The sequence below is a fragment of the Triplophysa dalaica genome, chromosome 18 (genome assembly GCF_015846415.1).
Source record: "Triplophysa dalaica isolate WHDGS20190420 chromosome 18, ASM1584641v1, whole genome shotgun sequence".
NCBI classification, from domain to species: Eukaryota; Metazoa; Chordata; class Actinopteri; order Cypriniformes; family Nemacheilidae; genus Triplophysa; species Triplophysa dalaica.
Genome location: NC_079559.1, coordinates 3,515,633 through 3,539,221, shown reverse-complemented (window position 1 = coordinate 3,539,221; position 23,589 = coordinate 3,515,633). Strand labels below are relative to the sequence as shown.

The window sequence follows — 23,589 nt, the reverse complement described above, 5'->3', positions numbered from 1 at the left end:
TCAATTTCATCGGTTCTCTCGCCTTGCGGGTATTGATTAGGCATTGGCACACACGAATGCTACAAAGATTAATGAGAGCATAGAAACACACCCAAATTTGATCTATTGCTTGTACCTCCTACAAATACATGCATGATCACATGACCTAAAAATGTAAGCGTGTAAATAATGTAAAATTGTATGTCTCTTCTTCTGTCTTAAACACACAGTTCAGGTTATGGGGTTCTAGGTTTAAAAGCTGATGATTTAAAGGGTTAAGTCACCCAAAAATAAACATTCTGTCACCATTTATGCACTCTTACATCATTTAAAACCTGTATATAACTCTTCTGTGGAAAAACAAACAAGATATTTTGAAAAACGTCTCAATAATATTTGACCTGCGTCTCTCTTTTATCTTACATTTGTGCTTCTCTGAGATAACCATGCTGTGTGTGTGTATTTGTGCTCTGTGTGTGGGGAGTTGTGTTTTATGCATGTGGGTGTGTATGAACCTGTGTGCATCTCTATTCCGTGTGTGTTCGCTTTTTTGTTTTAACTTATATAACTTTAATGTTTTGCTCATAGTCAATATGTTTAATTTACAGGTGCTTTGTAACAATCAAAATTGTAAAACGTGCCATATCAATAAAGTTGACCTGACTTGACTCAATGGATGGAAGTCAATGGGGTTCATGATAGTCTGGTTACCAACTTTTTTCAAAAGATCTTCTTTTGTGTTCTGCAGAAGAAAGAAAGTCATACAGGTTTTAATGACATGAGGATGAATAAATGTGTTTATATATTTATACCTTTCATATTTACGTGTTTATATTTATGTTAAATAAAGGAGACATTTGAAATTCGGAATTAACATTGGTTTATAATTTATACTTTTTAAATATCTCAACATGTGCAAAAATGTATACATACTAAGACTATAAATGTTGTGTTGTACTGCATGCACAATGTTTAAAATATATAATGTAGAAAATAATGCTCTTGATATTATGACGCATATGTTAAACCTAGTGTATATTTTATTTTCCATGTTACATAAATCACTTTTTATAAAAGCCTTCAATTTATTTACATTAATTCATGCATTAAAAGTATACTAAACAACAGTTTAACAACATTTATTACTAACGGCTAATGTTCATTGAAGCATTTTTTACACATTGAGCTACTTAAATGTGCATGTTAATGGCTTACAAATGAACAATAAATTATATTACTGTGTTTAAATAATCAAAAGATTATCCTGTTATTCATCTAATGAATTCACTGATGTTAATAAGATAAATCTTATATTCCTTCCCATGTACAGAGACAACTGTATATTTTATAAGTAGGTTTATTTCCCCTCTACTCTCTTCAACACAAACCATATTGTGCAGTTCAAGAAAATGAAAACAATGTAGATTAGCCAGATCTATCTTTGTCATAAAAAGCTTTTTCTTTTGCATACACAGTGACCTGTTTCTATATGCTCCGTGACATTTCGTCGCCCTTGCGGTGTGTATAAGTCGCAAACAAAAGTGCAGAGCACGCAGAAGATGAAGGGTAAATAACACAAACAGAGATGATTTCCTCAGGAAACACTGCGCCAGCCATCTCTAACATTCACTTTTCTCTCCAGTGATAAAGGCACATCTATTTGAAGCTAATTAAATGCAGGCCAGTGGCTGAATCTCTGGGTTCTGAGTGCTGCACGCCGAGGGTTTGTTTTAGGGCAGCGAGATGGAAATTCTGCCTTTATCTTTTGCTTGCAGTGAGCTGAGGTCAATCAACCATTACAGTTTGTGGGTACAGGACTCGAGGAATGCCGAGCCCTTAAGGGACAGTACCTGTTAGCATGTGAAACAAACGTAGGTTATCTTAATGCACACGAGACCGAATGTGATGCACGTAGGGTTTGGTACAAGTATCGTTTATTTGGTTTTCCTTTGAAGACATCTTCCTCTGCATTTTTCTTAAGGCTGCTCTTCAGATCACTTACAATTATTGCTCTCTTTCAAATAAACATTCGAGCGTGTAGTGTGCGAGATACATTGTTTTGATCCAAGCAATTGGACTAATGAAAGAAACAGGCTGGAAATGTAAGATTATTTTGTAGATGAACAACTGCGCTGCATGGTGGTGATGGAACAGGCAGAGCACAGCTGCTCGGTTGCACATCTCTGAAGTGCTGTTGCCATGGAGGAGCTGTTTCTGATGCAGCGCAAGATTCATGAGTCATGCTCATCGCTGGTATATGTTTAAGAGTTTCGAGGGGTCGTATCACGAGAAAACGAATTTTCAATGACCTTTAAAAATATAAGAGTTTGATGTACTATGAAAACACAATGCAACTTTCAAAGCTCAACCTTCACCCGGTCCGAAAAGTGCATTTATTGACTCACACATGATGTGACTCAACATTCAGTGTTTGGAGACTTGGTTCCCCTACGTTCAAAACAAATAGAAAACTGTAGAGATTACATTCGTAAATACCAGAAACACCAGTGACAAAATTAGGTTTTGGTTTGACAAACATTGGGCTTCTCTGTCGGTTCTTCTGAAAGCTTCTTATGTTAGAAATGAGTTGAAAGCCAATTTTGTCCACAGTTTCAGTTTTGTAGTAGATTTATTGTTTTGGCTCTGTAGATCACCGTTTCAAATACAGACTTCGATGAGATTTCAAGTATGTGACTTTAGAACAACACTTTTACATTTAAGCACCAAAAGTGGCTTATGAAATGTAAAAAAAAAAAATATATATATATATAATACAAAGTAAGTATAGTCTAAAAATTCTAAATCCTGCAATCTTTTGTTAAAGGAGTAGTTAACTTTAAAATTAAAAACACGTGACCTTCCCAACGTGATTGTATAAAACGGTCTTGGACACGCATCCTGGAGGATCTCCGAGACATGTTTAAAAAGTATTTCATTTTTAGTTTTCTTGGAAAATGACTAATCCTTTCAGACAACACTCTCATCCATCGGCTGGTGTCGTGTAGAGCCTTTTGAAGCTGCGACAAAACTCAAATTTGGACCTTAACCAACAGCCCCCCATTCAAGTCCATTATTTGGATAAGAACCCTGGAAATCTACCCTAAAAAGCCTCAATTTGTTTGAGACAAAATAAATAAACACACAGAGACACGTAAGACACGAATTATCATGAAATAAAAAATTTAAGTGAACTACTCCTTTAACCCTCGTGTCAAATCCTTTATATCGCTGCTGTCCTTCAGCAACTTGTATCTCCATATTTCGTAATTTTTCCTTTTTTGCCGTAAATCATTATAATTAGTTTGTCACTGGGCTTTGCAACTTTTAACCAATAAGAAGTATTAAAAATTGCTCATCGACTTTGACAACACCGTTATAATAATGTGAACAGCATTGTGTATTTTTTAATTTCCTAAAAAACAGTGAAGTTGGACATCCAAGGTTTTGCAAGGACGATATGTCTTCTTCTCATGGAATACAAAAAAGATATTTTGAGAATTGTCTCTGTGGTGTCTGGTCCGTATAATTGAAGTCAATGGGGTCCAAATATTGTCTGGTTACCAACGTTCTTCAAAATATCTTCTTTTGTGTTCTGCAGAAGGAAGAAAGTCATACAAAAGAACAAGTATTAAAATTGCTGTTATAAATATCTTGCTCTATGAATTATCATAGTTTGTTCGGCTCCCTGATTTAAATGCATGATCTAACCATTCAATCTATACCACCCCCGTGGAACATAAAGGCTTTTCCCTTCCCTCCCCTAATTAAGATGAGATTTATCTCTGTAGCAACACCTTTCTAAATAAGTTTCTGACATTTCGCTGACATTTCGCTTCCTCAAGTGGCCCGAACTAAAAATCCCAACCCAGCGAAACACAGCCGTGCCAATTCCCCTCCCTGCGGCCGCGCGACGGAGAGATGTCAACCAGACAGACAGTCACTGAGTCAATTATACCATATTGATCTCTGAGCCTAAGAGGTTTAAAGAATATAGACTATCTTCAAACAGCTAATAGCCTGTGCCACTATCAGTAAACATACAAATCCATCCGCACACACACTTTTCAATTTTCAGTAACAGCAAGGTGCAAAAACAGAGCCCGGCTGCCTTTACAGACAATTGGCTTTGGAAGCTAATAGAAATCCATCTCATTTTTGCCAATTGCAGGGTTTTATGGCTATTATATCCACTAATGTGCGCCCACCTGTGCCCGGCTTGAGTAAATGAGTGCAGAACTGGGAGTGGCATTATGGTTGAGGGCAGAATTTGCCGTGCGCCATGAAGCACAGCTGCCCTCCTCCTGCACGCGTTTGCGCGGTTTCACTTTGATCAACAACCAGTGATCCAGAACGACTTCTGTCTGACTGTGAGAAAGTTCTTTTTTAAGTCTACACCACGGCACATGAAACAAAAAACATTTACCTCCGTTAAATCTAAATTGCGAATGCGTCCTCCCGTGCTTTAGACTCGCTGGTTGTGACTGTGCATAGCGAGACGCATTTCGTTTCCATGGCAAAAACCATGTCCAATCGGGCCCTGCAGCTGAACTAAATTTCAGATTATATATAGAATCTAATCAGGCAGCTATGACCTTATGAAACAAGCGGGGAAGAACACACAAGTACGTAAACTATTACTTATCCGGTCGATAATTTAGCTGATGTGCGTCTCTCTCTCTCTCTCTCTCTCGCTCTCTCTCTCTCTCTCTCTCTCTCTCTCTCTGCGGTGGGATGCAAAGCCACGTTCGCATTTGATGATGTGTGAACTGTATGTGTAGGCTATAAGCAGAGGCGATCCTATAGCGTTCGAGACCGTTCCTATAAGAAGATTACACAGGTTGCGTAGGGCCTCTGCACCACCAGGGGCCCCTTAAGTACCAAATCAAAACACTTTCATGTAAACAAGACACTATTTTTATAACTGCCGGATCCAAATTTAAAAGCATCTTTTGGAAAATTTCTTTGTTAAAGATAATTGACTAATTATTGTAACATACTCGGACATCATGAAGTGCGCGGCAGGTGACATGCGCGTAATGTGCCTTTTGCATATATGGCCATTGTTTTTAAACAAACAAACGCCAACAACGCTAAGCAAAATAACAAGAGACATGAATTTTTGTATTTTTTTTAAACTCTTATTTTGGTTTTGCCAGATTATTCAAGAACATATATATTCAGTATTTGTCCACTAGCATGAATTTGCTTGACGTTTGTGAATTTAGGGACCGTCTCCAAAGTTGCATACACATTAATACACATTTCCAACTTCAGTAGCATTTAAAGTGGAGGTAACATGCTATGTCATGCAGTCTGACTTCTTCGCCCTGTTAAACGTGCAGGCTTCTCATGCTCCAACTGGTTTATGAACGTTTTTTTAAAGTCTGGATCCCTGTTTCGTAACTGGATTTCGAGATCATTTGAAACTGTTGACGCGGTCCCAGCTGTATCTCTCTTTTATAAATTTGATCAAACTAAATACTCTTCGAAGATAGGACGTATGCAATACCACTGTATAGGTTCCCAAGATTAATATAAGATTGGCAGAAACTGAGTCTGATATGCGATCTTTAAAGGGAAAAACTAAGACCACAAACCAGCATACAGAGCCATGTGGGTACAAAAATACAAAAATTGATTTTGAACAGTACAATCATATGTAAATATTGCTATGTGTTTTGTTATGTATATTAAACCCATCTATATGGGTTCATACAAAAGATATATGATTATTTAAAGCTCAACAGCATTTATGGGAATGACTCACAGGCCCAAAACCAACTTTAGTGTTTATGCGAGTCTCAGCTATAATGCCATCCACTGGATTTGGTTTGTCCATGATAATATGTAATGTTTCATCACATTTAGAGGATTATTGATGTGTTTTCATATACTTTGCTTTATTAAGTTAACTATATTTATCCTCCTTTATTTTTGTTAATCACTCATTTGTAAGAAAAAAACAGCTTTTACAGCTGGTTCCAAACAACGAGTCAATTACGGTAAAAAATAATTTACATTTTATTTAAGAATTAATTGTTCTTACTTTCAGTTTAATGTTTTTTTGGTCTTTCAATCTTTATTCATTTAAGTGTGTTAATTGATTTAATATTTAAAATTCCTTATAGTTTACAGTTATGTTTATATCTAGTTTTAACAATTATGAAAAGGGCCCTTCAAAAAGGTTTGCTTAGGGCCCCCAGATGTCTAGGATCGGCACTTGGCCCTCCAGCCAGCTGCCGTAATGATTTCATGCAATTCCTCGGCTTTTCTGCAAATGCAGTTTTTTCCCTTCCGTCTTATTTACGCCTCCCTGATTTTAATCACATGTCTTGTTTCATATTCCCTTTCAATGAAAGCTCTTTTGCGATGCTTTTCAACACTTTGATCTTACCCGGCCGACGTTCCCTTCGGAATATCAACGAAGACATATGTGTTTACGAATTAAAAGAATTCATTTGTAGGTTTTTTAAATATGCATATAGAAAAATCTTTTAAACACAGTTCATCTTAAATATATTAAGCTCCCGTCCAATTTACAGGGTCAAAGGTGTAAACGGCAAACATTTAGGACAAATTATCAAAAGAGACGTTTCGTCGTCTCGGCCTCGATAGCTGCTTTAGGATTGACATAACGGTGGAAAGAGAGAGAAATAATCGAGGCACGCCGCACAATCCAATTTGGCGTGCCGGCACAAAGACGACCAAGTGCCCCTGAGAAGACAAGTGATATTAAACACAGCGTCAATATTTCCAGGAAAATGTCCCGAGGCTATGCGACCCTGTTATTGCAATAAAGTGAAGTTAGGATGTTGTCTGTTTTGCAAGGGTAAAATAGAGCGTTAAAATGACCCTTTTTCTCATTGACTTCTGATATCTCGTTTTTTCTTGATGAGGCCGATGAGAGAGATGTTAAGGTCAACATGAAATCAAACTGGGCCTTTTCCAGTTTGCTGTCTTATTGTGCATGCTTTAACGCATTTAATTCCACAGAGAAAATTTGTTTTTATAATCTTTCATCAAAACTGTAATGACTTTCTCCACCTTTGACACTTCGCATTTTGGCTGATGTCACCAAGGCCACCTATTTTCCAACCGGTGCCGTGTGTTTCAAGAGGGGAGTAATCCTCCACAATCAACTGCATTCAGGTCAGGATCCAACCGGGTTCTGGGGAATAAAAGAAGGAGCGATACAATTCATACAACCTTGATATCAATGTCCTACTGAATGTGCCTCCAAATCGCAATTTATGAGAAATTAAGAAGCCACCAGAAAAGAACGTGGCATTTTAAATTGACCGTACACATATGTGGAGAGCGCACCGAGAGCCTGGCTGAAGGCTGATGTCGGTTTGCATTCTCTGTACCAGCGTGACTGCATATATCAGCGAGTCTGAATGTGTGTTTTCCGAGTGAACGCTCAGGGTGAGGAGCGTGAGGAGCACATTTCTGACACTCAAACTGCTCGTGGGCCGGCAATCTTCCAGAGGTCGGCGATCTGCTTTAGGGGAAGCACTTTGAGGGCTTCTTTCTCTCTCCATCAAAAATGAACCAACACATCACCAAGTCAAGAGCTGCGGGTCTCTCTAAACTTTTGTTACGTAAAACTCTTTGCTCGTGTACACTCCATCAACAAATGCAGTCGGTGCTGTTTTAATGTGCTGTACTATGAAATAACCTCGGTCCTTTTTGCCTAGCAGTGAAAGCCTCCCAATTTCCTGTATTGTAATATAATCCTGGACGTTGTTTTTTGTTTCACAGTGAAAGCTACCCATTCTGCACTCAAGAACTCGGGCTGCTATTATGTCGGATCTATTGAGAGCGACTCACGGCAGACCACCGGAGGTGCAAATGCATGCGGCACAGTCGGTGGTCAGTAATGGAATTCACACTCAAAGGCGTTTTTTGCAGAATTAATGCAATGCTGTTAAAACACGATGGATTGAAGTCTTGGCTGGATACTTTTGGACCTCAGAGTAGGCAGCATTTCTGTATATGCAAGCTTTTGTAATTTTTGTCACCGTATTTTTAAATGGTTGTATAAATAATTAATTTATTAAGACAGAACTACAGAATATATTATTTGTTTGAACTGTAAAGTGTGTTTTATGTACAGTTCCCAGTTATCACAGATACATCTGTAAGATGTCTGCAAGACGTCTCTCATAGTATGTAAATCTGGATAAGGTATGAAGTTGCCTTACCCAGATTTACAACCGTATAAAATGATTTATATTTTGAGACGTCTTTTTGGATTTTGTGGAAAAGAAAAGGGATGTCATTTGACTTCAACACACGTAAAACATAACCTGCAAGTTTATGTTTCAAAGAGAGATAGAGATATATTTATGCAAGCTCATAAATATATTACGAACTGCAGCCTTAAAGGGATACTCCAGATAAAAAAATTCTCTCATCCTTTAAGTTGCAAACCTGTGTATGTTCGGATGAGTACAGAGAAAGAAATTTGGAAGAATTTTAGTAACTGACATTTCTGAGACATCAATAATTCATGACAGAAATTAAATTTTTGGGTAAAGTATCCCTTTAACTAAAGTAATGTTTATATAAAGTAGACATGTGCACGATTAATTGCGATCACCACTAAATGATACTAAAACAGAGCTGGCTACGATAATGCAAGGCATCGATTATTTTATTTAATGCGTAGCTTGACTCTGAAGCACTGCTCTGGGAACAGTAGGAAATGCTGCTCGATCTAAAAGCAGTATGAGTTTGAGTCACTTATAACGTGCATTTAAAAAAGCAACACCCATCAAACATGATCATTATTAATATACTTTATTATCATGAAAATACCTGAGGAGGCTTGAGGTCCAGTGATAAAAACATGTCCTTTGGCATTTCCTATAACTACATGTGTTACGGTCTTCTTCTGCAGTGCGTATTCGGAGTTTCTGCACGAGAGTGCATTTCTTTTAGATGCAGCCGCATTTTGTTAAATGTGATGGGTATGAAATCACATTCTGCATAAGTAACACCCAACTCAAACAAGTGGTATTAAAATAAAAAGTGGTATTGATAAAGTGTGAGACTGCCACACATCTGAATGCCCAAACATTTGTTAACATTAATAAAACACAGTGATCATACCAGGAACTTAATGATAAAACAGGTTGTAATTATGTTTCTGCAGGCTCTTACACTATCCTCTCTTTTATATCTGCTGGGCCAGACATCTACGAGCACCATGATTCGTGGTAATTAAGTGTAACGATTGCTTAATCCGGGCATAAACCCCAATTACTGATGTATTATATAGACTTAATGACAGATGCCTCAGGGTGGCAAACTTACACAGACGGAATTACAAGATGGAGCCACTGCACATCCAGACATTTCTCAATGAAATCCTCAACATCAGCATCTGGCAAAACATGAACGATTTCTGGTTGCGTTTACATGGGAATGACACGCGCTGCATCCTTCTGTTAGCTTTAGTCATAAGAATGTGACGTGTGATGGTTTCTTCTGTGGTTAATACTGACAGATAGATAAAACGGGTGGATTACAGCTTGATACAGTGAGCTGAAAGGCTGAGATATTGCAGTAATAACGTGACCTCTCCGGACCGTTCTGCGCCTGTGATTTGATGTTATGGCATTATTGATCCCATAACCGCAAGCGCTGCTTATGAGTAAATGTACATAAATATCACCTTGAAATCACTGGAACAGATGCTGATGTCAGAGGATAAAGATTGCAGTCTCTCTGGTAATTTATATGGTTCTTTCTGGAGTGGAGACTGTGGAAAGAAGGGCTGGGTTGTGTAGGCGTCATATTGTGATGCAATTAAAAATGTTAGTAGTAATAATCTCTGAACAATACACCTTGACTTTAATAACAGCAGGTGTGTAAAAGCAAGGTTGAAAATAAACTCTGCAGGACATGGCCACCAGGAACGAGATTAAATAGTCCTGAACGAGCGCAAGAAGAGAGAAAGACTTGTTTAAGAGGTGCCATACCTTGGCTGTTTTCGAACCCGTGATTATGATTTTGGGGAGTCTAACCATGGATGTTCATGTTTCTAGTTTTAAAAAACCTTTTAAATTTCGCATATTTCAAGTCTATTGTTCACCCCCCTCTTCTCACAAATCGATTGGATTTTTCAAGTTTCTGTAAAGTCCCTCCTTCCGAAACTCTGTGATTGGTAAAGCTGACCAGGTCTGTCGTAATTGGTTCCCTGCTTAGATTGTGTGTGAAGATGTCCCACCCATACCATATCAGCGAGCTTCCGCTTCTCAGGCTGTTGTGATTGGTCCGTCCCCCTCTCAGTGCACATGAATTCATAAGCTTTGGCTTTTAGCAATAAACAGTAACAAGGGCGTCAACTTCACTTCATCAGTTAAAAACATGCGGATCGATCGAAGTGTAACGGAGGTCTGCCAGTGCATGTGCAAACCTCATTCTTTGTTAGAGATCGCTTTTTTCTACTATGGTGAGAGTTCACCGGACTGAATGGTGTCAGATCGATTAAGTAACACTAATAACAGAAGCGTTAGTTTTGGATAATGGTTGGATAATAAAACAAGCAGATTGACTAGGAGACATTTGCAAGCAGGACTTCAAAGGACGTCTCATGAAGTGTTTTAAAGTTATGCACACACTCACAATATCAGTGTAATACACAGAACAGCTTTCACGCCAATGTTAAAGTCATTGAAGCTGTTATTTGACCGTTGGTTATCTAAGAATGTGTGTCGTTGAATTCTTATAACCAGCTGTAGGACTGTGATCAAAGTGAAAGTAATTAATTGCACAGCTCAGTCAATGTTTACAATCTGTGATAACCAAACACTGCTCCAGCAGATCTTCTTCTTCTCTAAGGAACGCCTCGCCCTTTTTTGGCGTATTCCTTTAGGGGGAGATTTTTCAAAAACTGGGAAAAGTGACATCATTTACCCGGGAAGTAAAGGCCTGTAGTCCCATTCCAGCGGTTCTCTGTAGTCCTTGAAAGGCAAATTCTGTTAAAGACAATATCTCGCTGTACATTGAACTTTGAGCTTTATTATTTTGGAGGTATTGTTAATGCTGTAACAGCAACATTACACATGTACTAAAGTTTTGAAATTGGCATCACGGGAAACAGCATCTTTAATGATTGTACTGCATTACTTAAAGGGGTCCTTTAATTTTTTTCTGTTATTTATATGAATATTTTCTTTTTTGTATTTCCATTATTTAACTTTGCAGTACATGCATTTTACTTTTTTTCTCTTTGTATATTTGCACTACTTGTACGCAGCCCTCCAATTGCTTTGGCAATACAAATGTTCAATTTTTGTCACTGTTGTGTTTAAATTTTGAGAGAAAGAGAGAGAGAGAGACTTCAGTCTTCACCTATACAGTGTTCTTTTTCTCTCTTTCTTTGGACATAATTTACATTTTTTATGTTAAAGGGTTAGTTCACCCAAAATTATTTAATGGTTTTATTATTAAGTCACCCCCATGTCGTTCCAAACCTGTACGACTTTCGTTCTTAGGCCGAATTTGACTTCTTGTCTTATGTTTAATACTTTAGCAATATTGTATGTACACACAATCATGGCAATAATTGCGAAAAAATTGAAAACGGAGAAAGAATCAAAAACCGAAAGATTATAGAGTAAGTGAGAGAGAGAGAAAGTCAGAGAAAGAGAGCGAGTCCTGTTATTCCTGAGTAACTGTGCGGTATAACGAATGAACACCGAATCTCCTTGAGTTTTCTCAGTAATTGGAAGCGAGGGATGTCGTGGTCTGCATATTTGCCAGAAGCATAACAGACTTTATTAGGAACCATAAAAACACCATTAAAATTCACAACTCAGGGAGCCGGGCCCTCGAGACTGATGAATTACTACTGTTCACTGAAAGTGACCATATTCTTTTACTCTTTCATCTTCTCACACGAGGTTCTTCTCTCTTTTTTTTTCATGCAATCAGTTACGTCGGTCGCTTAACCCCTTGCGTTTTGATCTTCACAGGCCTGTGGGCAGAGAACTTGATTTAACAATAGATTTTTTTCACTTGATGAGAGGCAGATTTCTTCAACACTCGAGGAAAGAACTAAGTACTTAAAGTCAACACGAAGAGATAATATTAGTTCAAGCGCCCACCTGGATTACATGAGCGCTAAACAAAAGTAATTTAATATCGGAGTACTTTTTTAATACAAGAATAAAGTCGCGCTGATAAATCGTGCCCAATAAAACCAAGGACGTTTATTAAGACTATAAATCCGCACGGCAATTGTGATCTCACGTTGACTTGAAGTACCGGCGTGGACCACACAGAGAAACTTCCTAAAGCTTTGCGCACATTTACATGGACACAACCCTTTATTTTCTATCTAGGTCAATACTCCATCGCAAGTGTCAATTTACAGTCCAAATAAAGTATTCATACAGTAGAAATGATATATCCATTAGAGACAGACATTTAAAGCAGAGAGTGAAAGAGAGGCCCCAGAGAGAAAAGACAGATGAGTTCCAGACAGAGTTTGCAAATCTTCAAATCACCCATGATGAGATTTGACAGCTTCAGTGCATCGCCATTCTTACCACACAGAATCCATACGGCCACAGAAGCGAATGACACCAAGGTCATATCTACAGTGCTTTGGCCCAGTTCTCAATTTATCAAGCGAATGTGTAACTATTCATACTCATGACAAAGGGGGAACGTGCTATCCTTGCAGCGAGTCCCGAACATCTGTGTGGATTTGTCTCTATATGTCCTTGGTCCTTCTGCAACACACGTGTCCTTGCTCGCAGGTGGCGAGCGCGAATAACTCCCACAAGGTCCAGCTACAAGATGCAACGGCCTCTATGTGAGGAACGTGTAATGTTTGTTTCAGTGCACGAGCAGTCTTCTCTGAAAGCAAGCGAAATATTCTTCTGGCTAAAAGACCTCAAGCTCAGAACGTAAACAGCTGAGATGGATGATGCTAAGAAAACCGCTGCGGTTAAGAGGTGGTGGGGGTCACTTCTTGACCCGCTTGTAACCGTTGGGATGCTTGACTGACGGTTCCTTTTCCAGTTTGGGGATGATGGGGGGGATGCAGCTGATTTCTGTAGAGCCGAAATGAGAGGATGGGCACGAACGTGGGGCTGATGGATGATTCCGGTTTGGCGATGTTCCTGTGAATGTCAGAAAGCCTGCACACACACACACACACACAAAGGAAAAAAGACGGTAAGGACATTAGCGAAATGCATTCTGCGGCATGATCAAAGGAAGGAAAAAACATCACGCAGCAACATTTCCAGCATCGTCTTTTCATGTTTGTTGCTCTTGTGCTTTTGTTTGTGTTTACTTAGTGGCTGATGATTTTTATATATCACAGCGTTGGAGCCAGCGCTTTGAAAGGCACAGACGCTTTTCAAAAGGTAAATGGCGACGTGCTTTTGCAGAGAAACCTTGGTAAAATGTCCTTTTTTTAAACAAGCAGGCATTTTAATGCGAGCACGTACATCTCGTGGCTGTCCACTTTTTTTCCTAAAGAGAGAACTATGCCACCCGTTGGCCCTTTGAGTGTTAATTCATAATCAATTAGAATTAACTTTGAATATGTAATTGTAAATGTATATTCCCTGCACACTAATCAGCATTGTTTCCCATGGGCTGGTGAGTACACATTCGCTTGTTTAAAAATCACGCCTCGGTGCTCTTCACCATTATCGCATCTCTTTTTTTTCACAAAGCGCTTAATAAATACATTTTATGTGCTTTACTGCTGTAATATTTGTGGGGTTTCGCATTAAAAAGACTACTTTCTTTTCACAGTTCACATGCTTCTTGACCTTTTTATTCATTTATGGTTACCAGATAAAAAAGAATCGATTCATGCTGTTCGCACTTGAGACATTCAAGCCTTGCGAATCAGTTTGAACGATTTACTACAAAGAAAAGCTCTGAACAAGTGCAATAGACGGATCATAACCATAATTTTCGAGAACTTAGAAAAACAATTCTACGTCTTGGTTTTGAATTATTGTCTTGTTTTAGAGAATTCAAATTCTCACAAACGATTTCTTTCAGTTAGCGAATAAAAAATTCATATCTGTTCAAGGCTGTCCAAATAACAACCCCCAAAATTTATCATTCATAAATAACTGTGAACTGGGATTTGTAAATGCGATATTCCCCGTGCTTCCAGAATCAATCTTTAATGCACTTCATATGTAATTGCCAAAAATCTGAAAAACAATTTCAAACCTTCCAGTTTCTCTCTAAATAAATATTTATGGCCTTCCCACTTTTCCGTTTCTCCATCTATCAGTAATTGCCTGTGAATCACGCGGTTCTCTCCCGAGGGTGGACACGACATGCTGGAAATGTTGATAACATTGACATTAACTCTACCGCAACCACAATACGGAGACTTCATTTCTTTACACAGTACCACATCGAAGTCAACAAAGCCCTAAAAATCTCCTCAGGATTCTAACACAACAGCTTCCCTCTGAGATGCTTGTGTAAGTGCTCTCTCCGGATGCTTTATAATGACGCCTTTCAATAAAACGTCTTCCCTCATGACTCGCTTTTTAATGATTTTCCCACACAAAACTGTAGGTGTGTTCAACTCAAATAACTGTTTAACACTTTAATGCCGTTGAAAGTCAACGTTTCCCGAAGGACAGTTTTCACTAAAGGAAAGTGAAAAATTTGGTTGTTGTTATAAAAAAATCTGAATTTTAATCTACCAGGTAATGAAAAGAATAGAACAATATTGCTTAAAAGTCCCATAACTGACAGGTGCTAATTGCCTCAAGGATTAACATAAATTTATGCAAATTTTCGTCCTCGCGATATCTCTCCTCCACAGCCTAGTCATCCCCAAACCGCGTACGCTCGCCGGGAACCGCTTAAAGCAAGCTGGTAAGACAAACAACAGCTGGCATGTAAATATATCTTGTTATATCTTGTTAAATACAACCGTATCTACTTCTTTGCCGCCGCCGCACCATCTGCAACGCGTCGAGCGACTACTGAGGCGGAGCCGACTCTCGGAGCACAGGGGATTTTGGGTTCCACTCACGTCCCAAACCATCATCATCTCCTCTCATCTCTTGATCCCCGGCAAACCCGGCGCCCCCGACTGACCTCTAATCCCGCTCAAGCCCTTCCGCTGATCAGGTGCGTCACTCTTAACACAACTTCATCAGCACCGGCGGGGCACAATTGGCTAGATAAATGATAAGATTTCCACTCGATTCTGCTCTACTTTATTTCACCTCTTTCGCTACCATCTGTCACGCTGCGCGCGAAGGCCACGCGGGCCGGGATCTGTTGCGGGTCTGCTCTATTTGCGCTCCCTGGACGGTCCGTGTCATTGCATATTAGATTTAGAGACTTTACGGTGATGATTTACTAAAGAACAACAAACAGAGCGAGATAAGAGATAATCTGATTGGAGCGCCGCTCACCTCCTCGCGGCGATCTGGAGTCCTTTAAGAAGGCTCCTTGGGCAAAGGCTGGAATGAAAAGAAAGAACATTTTGTAAGGCATTTCATTAGACGTGTGCTTTTGCTGCAAGATAAAAATTGATGCATTAGTGTCAAAAATAAAAGCAGGTGCTTTTATCACAAGATGTTCAAAATTTATTGAACATGGTGTTAGTGTGTTTTCTAGGGGAATTTAATGCCGCCTTCACGTGCTCTGAATAATTCAACCCGGAAGTAACGTCTGGATTAGTTACATTAAAAGTATTTAGTAACATAAATGTAACTAATGTTTAGTAGCATTAAAACATTACAAGTATCTGCTAACATTAAAAGAGCACCGTTTCATAAATTATTTCCGGATGAAGTCGAATTTCCTATAGCACGTGAAGGCGGCATTAAATTCCCATAAGGACACAATAACACCATGTTCAAAAAATTTTGAACATCTTGTGATAAAAGCACCTGCTTTTATTTGTGACACTCATGACCTTGTAGTTGCCAGCACATGCTTCAAGAATCGATTGCTAAATGAACAAACAATGTCCACGATGGCTTCCAGAATGTTGATAAAACAACAGCAGCCCCAAATAAGTAAAGAAATAACCATGCAAAAAAGAAACAATAAAAAAGTAGCCAAACTACATAATAGTAAACAAAAGTCAATTAAATGTACATTGGACAAAATGTTGCTGAAATGAATCAACACCCTTTCAATTTTCGGAGAGCAATTTTGATAACTACCTTTGCCTATTCAGGTTGAGATGTTGCGTAATACAATGTGACATAAAACAAACTTTTTTATTGCACCACACTTCTATCTGTTGGAAAAAGTATTGTGTTACTGGAAGTTATACCATTTTGAAAACCTAGAATTACCTACTTCAGTATTGTAAAGCTACTGTCATGCTGCTGAAAATACTAAGGTAGGCAGCATATCTACTTTTAGTTTCGCCGTCTAAAACATTGTCAACTATGCTTCTACAGGCCTTCTGTAGTCTCAAACCAGCACGAATGAACTGGCCCAGCAGTCTGTACTTCACAGTGCATTGAAGTCTTTACTCCCAGAAACTACCAACTTTCCACTTGCTCGCTCAATGTTTAAAAAAACCTCTTAACCCCATAAAGACTCCGAGTCGTTTGTTGGCAAGCTCGTGGAACTTGGAGCCACTACTCTCATTGGCATGCAGAAGGCACACTAAGCTTCTCATTGGCACACATGCTGATTGGCTCATCACAGCGTCGTTCACAATGGTGTTGACAGTGCCCGCAGATTCGACGGACAGCGCTGGCTTTCCAGTGCCCTTTCGGACACCCGCCCTCCCGTATGCCGCCCCGCCCTGGCGTGATCTGCGAAACATTTCACGCAGCGCGTCTGATCTGTCGCACATGTCATCTAAATGCTAAGCACCCTGACTGCATTGTTAAACAAAAACTACAATAGCAAAAACAGAAAGGCAGTAAAATCAAACAACAGATCCTGCGAGCGAGATGAAGCTTTTAGATTTGATGTTTTCCGATTTCGATATCTCCTCTCAAGCTCCCAAAAAGGTTAGTTTTCCTTGTTGAGATGTGAGGAGAATTTTCAGCAGGTTATTGCTTAAATAAAATCGAAGCAAATGGAAAACAGCACAGATATCGGTGCATCGATAACTCGCTTCTAACGGAAGAAAAATCTTTTTGAGGGAAGCGTCCGTGACTTTCGCAGGCCTGACTCCTACCAGAGACTCTCCAGTGCTTTATTCCCTAATATTGATCCGGTGACACTGAGGGAAAACTGCTGAGGCCGCGATTGTGGGAAGCGCTATTAACCGCCGGTGCTAATTAATGGGCTAAAAAGGTGAATGCGGTCTTCTGTAGGAGGAAAGGAGGGGTTGAGACGCAGAAAAACAAAACAAGACTGAGTAAGACGTGGGGAAGATGTGTAGAATGTAGCCACTGCTCGTATGTTTCCACAGGGGACTGTGTTAAGCTCCTGTACTGTGAATGTCGTGTGGCATTAGTCTGCAAGAGGAAGACAAAGAGTATGTAAACTTGCCTTCTAGCACAAAGACCCAGATTACAAATGTGTACTTTGCTAATTGAGCGGATTAGCTATCATTAGCACAAATGATGCTACTGCTCCAGGTGTTGGCATCAAGGGAGGTAAAAAGTGATAAGTGGAGATAATATTATAAACAGTAGCGACATTTACTTTCTGAATTAGTAAATACAGCTTTTAAAAATTCTTTAAATAATGCCCCATCTTATCCACCCCAAAACACTAAAAGTATACAATGACAGAGCTGTATTTAATTTTTAGAGAGTGAAAATTGCTGGTGTTGATGATAATGTCTCCTTACCTAATGTGTGTTGTTTTTAATGGCACTGTGGTCTGTGCACATGCTTCATACATATAAGAGCTTTTGGCTCACTGTAAAAATTAGTTATCATTTTTTATACACAAAATCTCTGCTAAAAATGGTTTTGATAGATTTGATTTTGCCCAGGGTGTCTGTCTTCAACTCTCTGTAACCAGGAATCAAACCTGATAAAACCAGCAATCAAACCAGCTGAAACCAGGAATTAAACCTAATAAAACCAGCAATCAAACGTGATCAAACCAGCAATCAAACCTGATCAAACCAGTAATCATACCAGCTAAAACCAGCAGTCAGACCAATTAAAACCAGCAATCATACACGCTAAAACCAGAAATCATACATGATTAAACCAGCAATCAAGCCAGCTGAAACCAGCTATTAAACCCGATAAAACCAGAATTCAGACCTGATTAAACAACCAAACCTGATTCAAACAGCAATCAGACATTATTAAACCTGCAATCAAACCTGATAAAACCAGTAATCACAACAGCTAAAATCTGCAATCAAACCTAATTAAACCAGCAATCAAACCTGATAGAAAACGACCGATATACCAGCTAAAACCAGCAACTAGACCTGATTAAACCAGCAATCAAACCTGAAAGAACCAGCTATCAAACAAGCTAAAACCAGCAACCAGACCTAAATAAACCAGCAACTAGACCTGATTAAACCAGCAATCAAACCTGAAAGAACCAGCTATCAAACAAGCTAAAACCAGCAACCAGACCTAAATAAACCAGCAACTAGACCTGATTAAACCAGCAATCAAACCAGCTAAAACCAGTAATCAGACCTGATAAGCCTGATAAACCCAGAATAAGCTTTACTACAAATACTGTAAAACTGTCTAACATGGTTAAACTGCAGTAACCTTGTTTATTTTTCTTTAATATGTAGAAAAAGCATTGTTCATTTTAATAAGTGTCAGACCAGCTAAACCAGCTGTCAGACCATTTTAGGCTGGATTCATCAGATTTTTTACAGCAGGGACTGAAGAGTGGGGATTCTAAACCTCATGTTGTGTTGGCAGAGATTAGTGATCTTGTATCTGTGGGAGGCGTGCATTAACACACTCGCGTTAGTTTCTATTTCAACTCTACCAGCAGGCACGACTACTGCATGAATTAAACACCATTCCACGTGCCCTGTGAGAACGGCGGCGAGGGGCCGTTCCTCCAACCGGCCTCGGCTGGAATTTAAAATTTAAGGATTGATTAATCTCCTCCAGTGACTGCAAGAGAAGCAATTAGGCAATTATAAATCACAGGCAAAACTGCAGGGATGAACCTGATGGGCAATATAGCGTTTATTGATGGAGTAGCTTTAGAAAATGACTGCTAAAGTCAGAAGAGTTAGAGACATTTTCTCCATGAAATGAATTTCAAAAGGAGGCTAGATTCCCTGATGCCGTCTAGACTTTTTAGGGTACCACTGGGGGTCTCGGTCATACTGGTATGAGTTCTTCTCTGGCTTTCATGTTTTTCTTTGTAGTTTGTTCTTTGGGCTGTGTGCGATATATCAATGACAAAGGGAGATTAACAAGCAAGGGCGAATAAAGGAATTAAGATTAATAATTTATCACTTTATCTTGAGTTACATTCATCAATCTTAAAACGTCGACTTTGTTGATTTAAAAAAATCAGTATTAAGTAATTCAAACAAGTAAAGGGAAATTAATTTCTAAATAATCATTTATAAACCATTTTCCCCTTTAAAACGCATATGTTTTAGCTTCAAGCTTATTCTGCTAAAAATGCACTTATCAAAATGTACCTTATCAAACCATGAAAAAGGCATTAGTTTCATAAAATGACCCATGACGATTGATATAGAGTGATGTTCATTTCATCTTTTGATATCAGAAGGTACGACCGTGTCTTTGAAAGATCCGTTTCCATCAACGCGATACATTGTTAGAAAAGCTCTTCTTTGTAAGATGTTTCAAATGAAATTTTACCCTGTTGGTTATCCCGCAGAAGTGTGTGTGCGTGCCATTCTCTGTATGCTAATGAGCTTTCAAAAAGGCCCAAAACTGAAGCGTTGGCCTCAAAGCAAAAGAACAATATATAACATCCTCTGATCAGGGCCTGATAGACCCGCAGCAAACATCTCGCACTTATACCTCCGGGAAATGCAAAGCCCTGCATGGGGGATGCAAAAAACGGTAGTTCAAAGAATCGCCGCGGCAATCCTTCAGATGGAAAATAGCCTAAATGCGGTTAAAGTGATGGGGCAGCTCGCTGAGAAGAACTTCTAACAGGAAACAGAAAGGCCCGTAAGCATTAAGGATTAAGGTTTGAGGAGGGAAATGGACTAGGGTGTTAAAACAGGAGAAAGTTTTATAAAAACAAGAAACACCGTCTCGAAAAACTCAAAACCTAAACTGAAACCTAAACAAGGCGATCAGTGTCTGTACGCTAGTGATATGAACAGAAACGGCACATTAAGATGTAATTGCTAGTATTACGCTGGGCTCATTTTCTGTGTTGAAAACAGACGGAAACATTTTGATATCGATTACAGCCAGCTTTGATAAGGCAATTACTCGTAACGATCTCTCCAACACAGACCACGTAATGAAACGTGCGTGGATCCGCTCCGACCTTTTCAATCAAAGCTTTGTTTCTCAATGCTGTTGCACGGCTGCTGTCCTGAAATATTGATGTTAAATGATGGAGTAACTCAACAGGGACACATATATCTGGATAAAGCAGCAATGGAAAGATTGAATCGAATCTTTAAGCTTTACAAACTCACATTTACGCATTAACATTCAGTATTAGTGTTTTCTGATATTCAAACCCATCACGACCAGCTGAGCTACAGGAACACAACTTAATAGCTTAGATAAGCGTAGTGTTTGGCAGACATTCTTATCTAAAGTGATTTACAGCGCATTTGAGGTATATACATTTTATCACTAGGTCCCTGGAAATCAGACACATGGGACACAATATACCTTATTATGACTTTTCACAACATTATATATTAACAGTTATAGAAACAAGTTTAACACGTGTAGGTGGTTATGTACTGTAATACTGTATTAAAAACTTAAAGGTGCTGTGTGTAATTTTTGGAGGATCTATTGACAGAAATATAATAGACATAACTATGTTTTCAGAGGTGTATAAAGATTTTACATAATGAAGCGTTATGTTTTTAATACCTTAGCAGGGGTGTACGTTAACTTTTTTGCACATAGCACCGGTGTTACAGAGGTTTAAAGTTTTGTAGAACAGCCCAAACAATTGTAGCATATGTCTGTTATCATCTAACAAAAGTGTAGGTCATCACATAAATAGACAGGTATCTGAAAAAGGATATAAACGTTATACAAATGGATAAATAAGGACCATAGCATTTTTTGTTATTACCAAATTCGTTTCTGAATTTTCAATGCTTTACTATACAGTCATAAATACATTTGTCCATAAAAATACTGTAAACTATACTATTTACTACAGTAAACTGCAGTAAAATTATTGTGTAGCGTAGTATATTTGTACCTTACTAGGTAAGTATTTAAGAACACTATAGTGTTAACAACAGTTTATACATTTACTACAAGTTAATTAATTTATCATCAGGCTCAAATGATGATGACTTTTATTTTGGAGGGTCTTCGCGAAGACGCTTAACTTCAGTCTGTTTGACAGTAGCTTCACTCAAACAGTGAAATGCTCATAAAATAAGCTAAGAACAGCTCATTCACTCATAGATAAGCAGAACAAGGAGATAACATATTTAAATAGTACAATTCCGCTTTCGTGATTCCTTCCATGTTTTCTCACATCGATCAGATTATAGGGCTCTACATAAATGGACTTGATGTAGCCGGAAACACATGTTTTACATGCAAAAACTAAATAAAACGAAAATAAATAGTGGTGCGCCATTAGTTAACCTTACACACGAACAAACACAACGGCCAACGCACTTTACAAAAAACAGCGTACAGATACAGATCTGTCTAAGGTATCTGGTAAACTGTATCGTGTGCTTCACTATTAAATTTATTCGTAGCACAGACCGATTTCTTGTAGCATGTGCAATATATATGTTGCACTGTACAACCCGCTTAGAATGAGCTATTGCTATCTACATACACCGCGGGTCTCCTTACATGGATTTCATCATGTTGTTTCTAAAGTAGCCAATTGCTGTACGGAGGGCGTTTGTAATTACGCTTTCTCTTTCCTGCAAAGAAGTAAAAACGTGATGACATTGTAGTGCTGTGACCAGAGGGAGGGGCGTGTGGTAGAGTGAGCCGTTGGTTGCAATTCGAACCTCAACACTAGATGCTGCTAAATTGAATGACTTTTTAAGTCACCTGCAGGATGCAACTGTTAAAAAAGTTATATAAAAAATGAGAATTAAACAGGTTTCATTCGCAAAAATGAAAGTTTCATCTAAAGCGTCGTGAAGGTACAGAAAGAACAAACAAAAGGTAGGCTAATAAAAGAAAATGGGAGCTGCTCTACAGATATGCACAGATGTATTTGGCTGTACCTCTTTTTTTTTGGTGTGAATTTTAGCAGTGCTGCTGTTTGAGCGCTATTTATGAAAAGTTACACATATGGGCTTTCAGTTAAATCAATAGTTGTTTACTGATTATGCATAACTGAACGGGCACAAAAACAACAAAATTAGACTTTTATTCCAGGGGCAGGATGCATAACAATAACTACTAACAATGCAATAATTGGATTTTGTAGATATAATTAAATTCTAAGGAAAAAATAAATTGCATCCATCTGAGGCTTTATAAAACCGCAGTTTACAACTCAGGTTCGATTGATGTGGCACCAGTCCGCTGAGACCACACGCGTTTTCTTTTTACCTAACACCTTGCCACTTCAATTACAAAAAAACACCCCACGCTGTCGCTCAGCTTATGTATTTCTCTCAATTACGAATAAAGACGCACACCGCAGTGTCACATCAGCCTCTTTGAGAACCTAGAGAGCTGAATTTGGACACCCCGTCCCCTCAACGCACGAAGCGACGCAGAATCAAATCAGCCGACCCACAGCGCCGAGCGCACGTCTCCATAAATGTATTCAATAAAAAGAAGAGCGAGGTTGAAAAGGCTACAGACTCTCAAAGGATTGCCAATTCTCCAGTGTGTCAGATATTTAGTGGCCTCTAACAGTGCAGGCGTTTGCAAACGGAGGCGGACGTGAGCGGAAACCGAGCACGGGCGGGTTTGAGGAGGTGGGGGGTGATGGGGATGGATGGGATGGATCGCGGATGAGACGTGGTGTTTGGTCTGACCCTGTCTGATCACGGCTCTGTCGCCGCCGGTGTCTCAGAGTCTTACTCTTCCCTGAATAAAACGCCTGGCTGAAAACAATCGTCTCATTCCTGAGCGCCGTTCCTTCTTTCTCTCCTTAATGATGCCTGTGCACTGAAGGAAAAATATCATTACCGGGACAGAAACGGAAGAGACGGATCAAGAGAATGTGACATGGTTAAAAAAGTAAAGAAAAGAAAAGTACAGAGAGGGAAGCAATGAAGAACCAATCAACAATGTGTCACAGTATACAAATAAATGTCTGACCGAATAATCCCATAAACCCATCTACTATATATAACAAAGACTGACTTTATCACCACAATCTATTATCAACATTAAAAAACTTCATAAAATCAAAGTGGATTTAATTCAATTGGTTTTGAGGCCATTGTGAGGTGTTGTGTATTTTATTTTAGTGTGCAGCTAAAATTTAAAGCCGAATTAGGACTATTCTGTTCACATGTGCACATAAACATCCATATACTGACTGCAATGTCAA

At 38.9% G+C, this 23,589-nt stretch overlaps 1 protein-coding gene across 3 annotated transcripts in view; it reads right to left on the bottom strand.

The window, feature by feature from the left end:
- Positions 1-12,294: 12,294 nt before the first annotated feature.
- Positions 12,295-23,589, bottom strand: part of tafa5l (TAFA chemokine like family member 5, like) — a 35,820-nt gene continuing 24,525 nt past the window's right edge. For 2 of the 3 annotated variants that reach the window (XM_056772565.1, XM_056772564.1), the window contains 2 exons: positions 15,408-15,455; positions 12,295-13,136 (listed from right to left, as the gene is read on the bottom strand). In XM_056772565.1, the coding sequence (XP_056628543.1) occupies positions 15,432-15,455 (24 nt within the window). In that variant the 3' untranslated portion in view covers positions 12,295-13,136; positions 15,408-15,431. The remainder of the gene's footprint in view (positions 13,137-15,407; positions 15,456-23,589) is intronic. The other variant, XM_056772566.1, reaches the window with a different exon arrangement.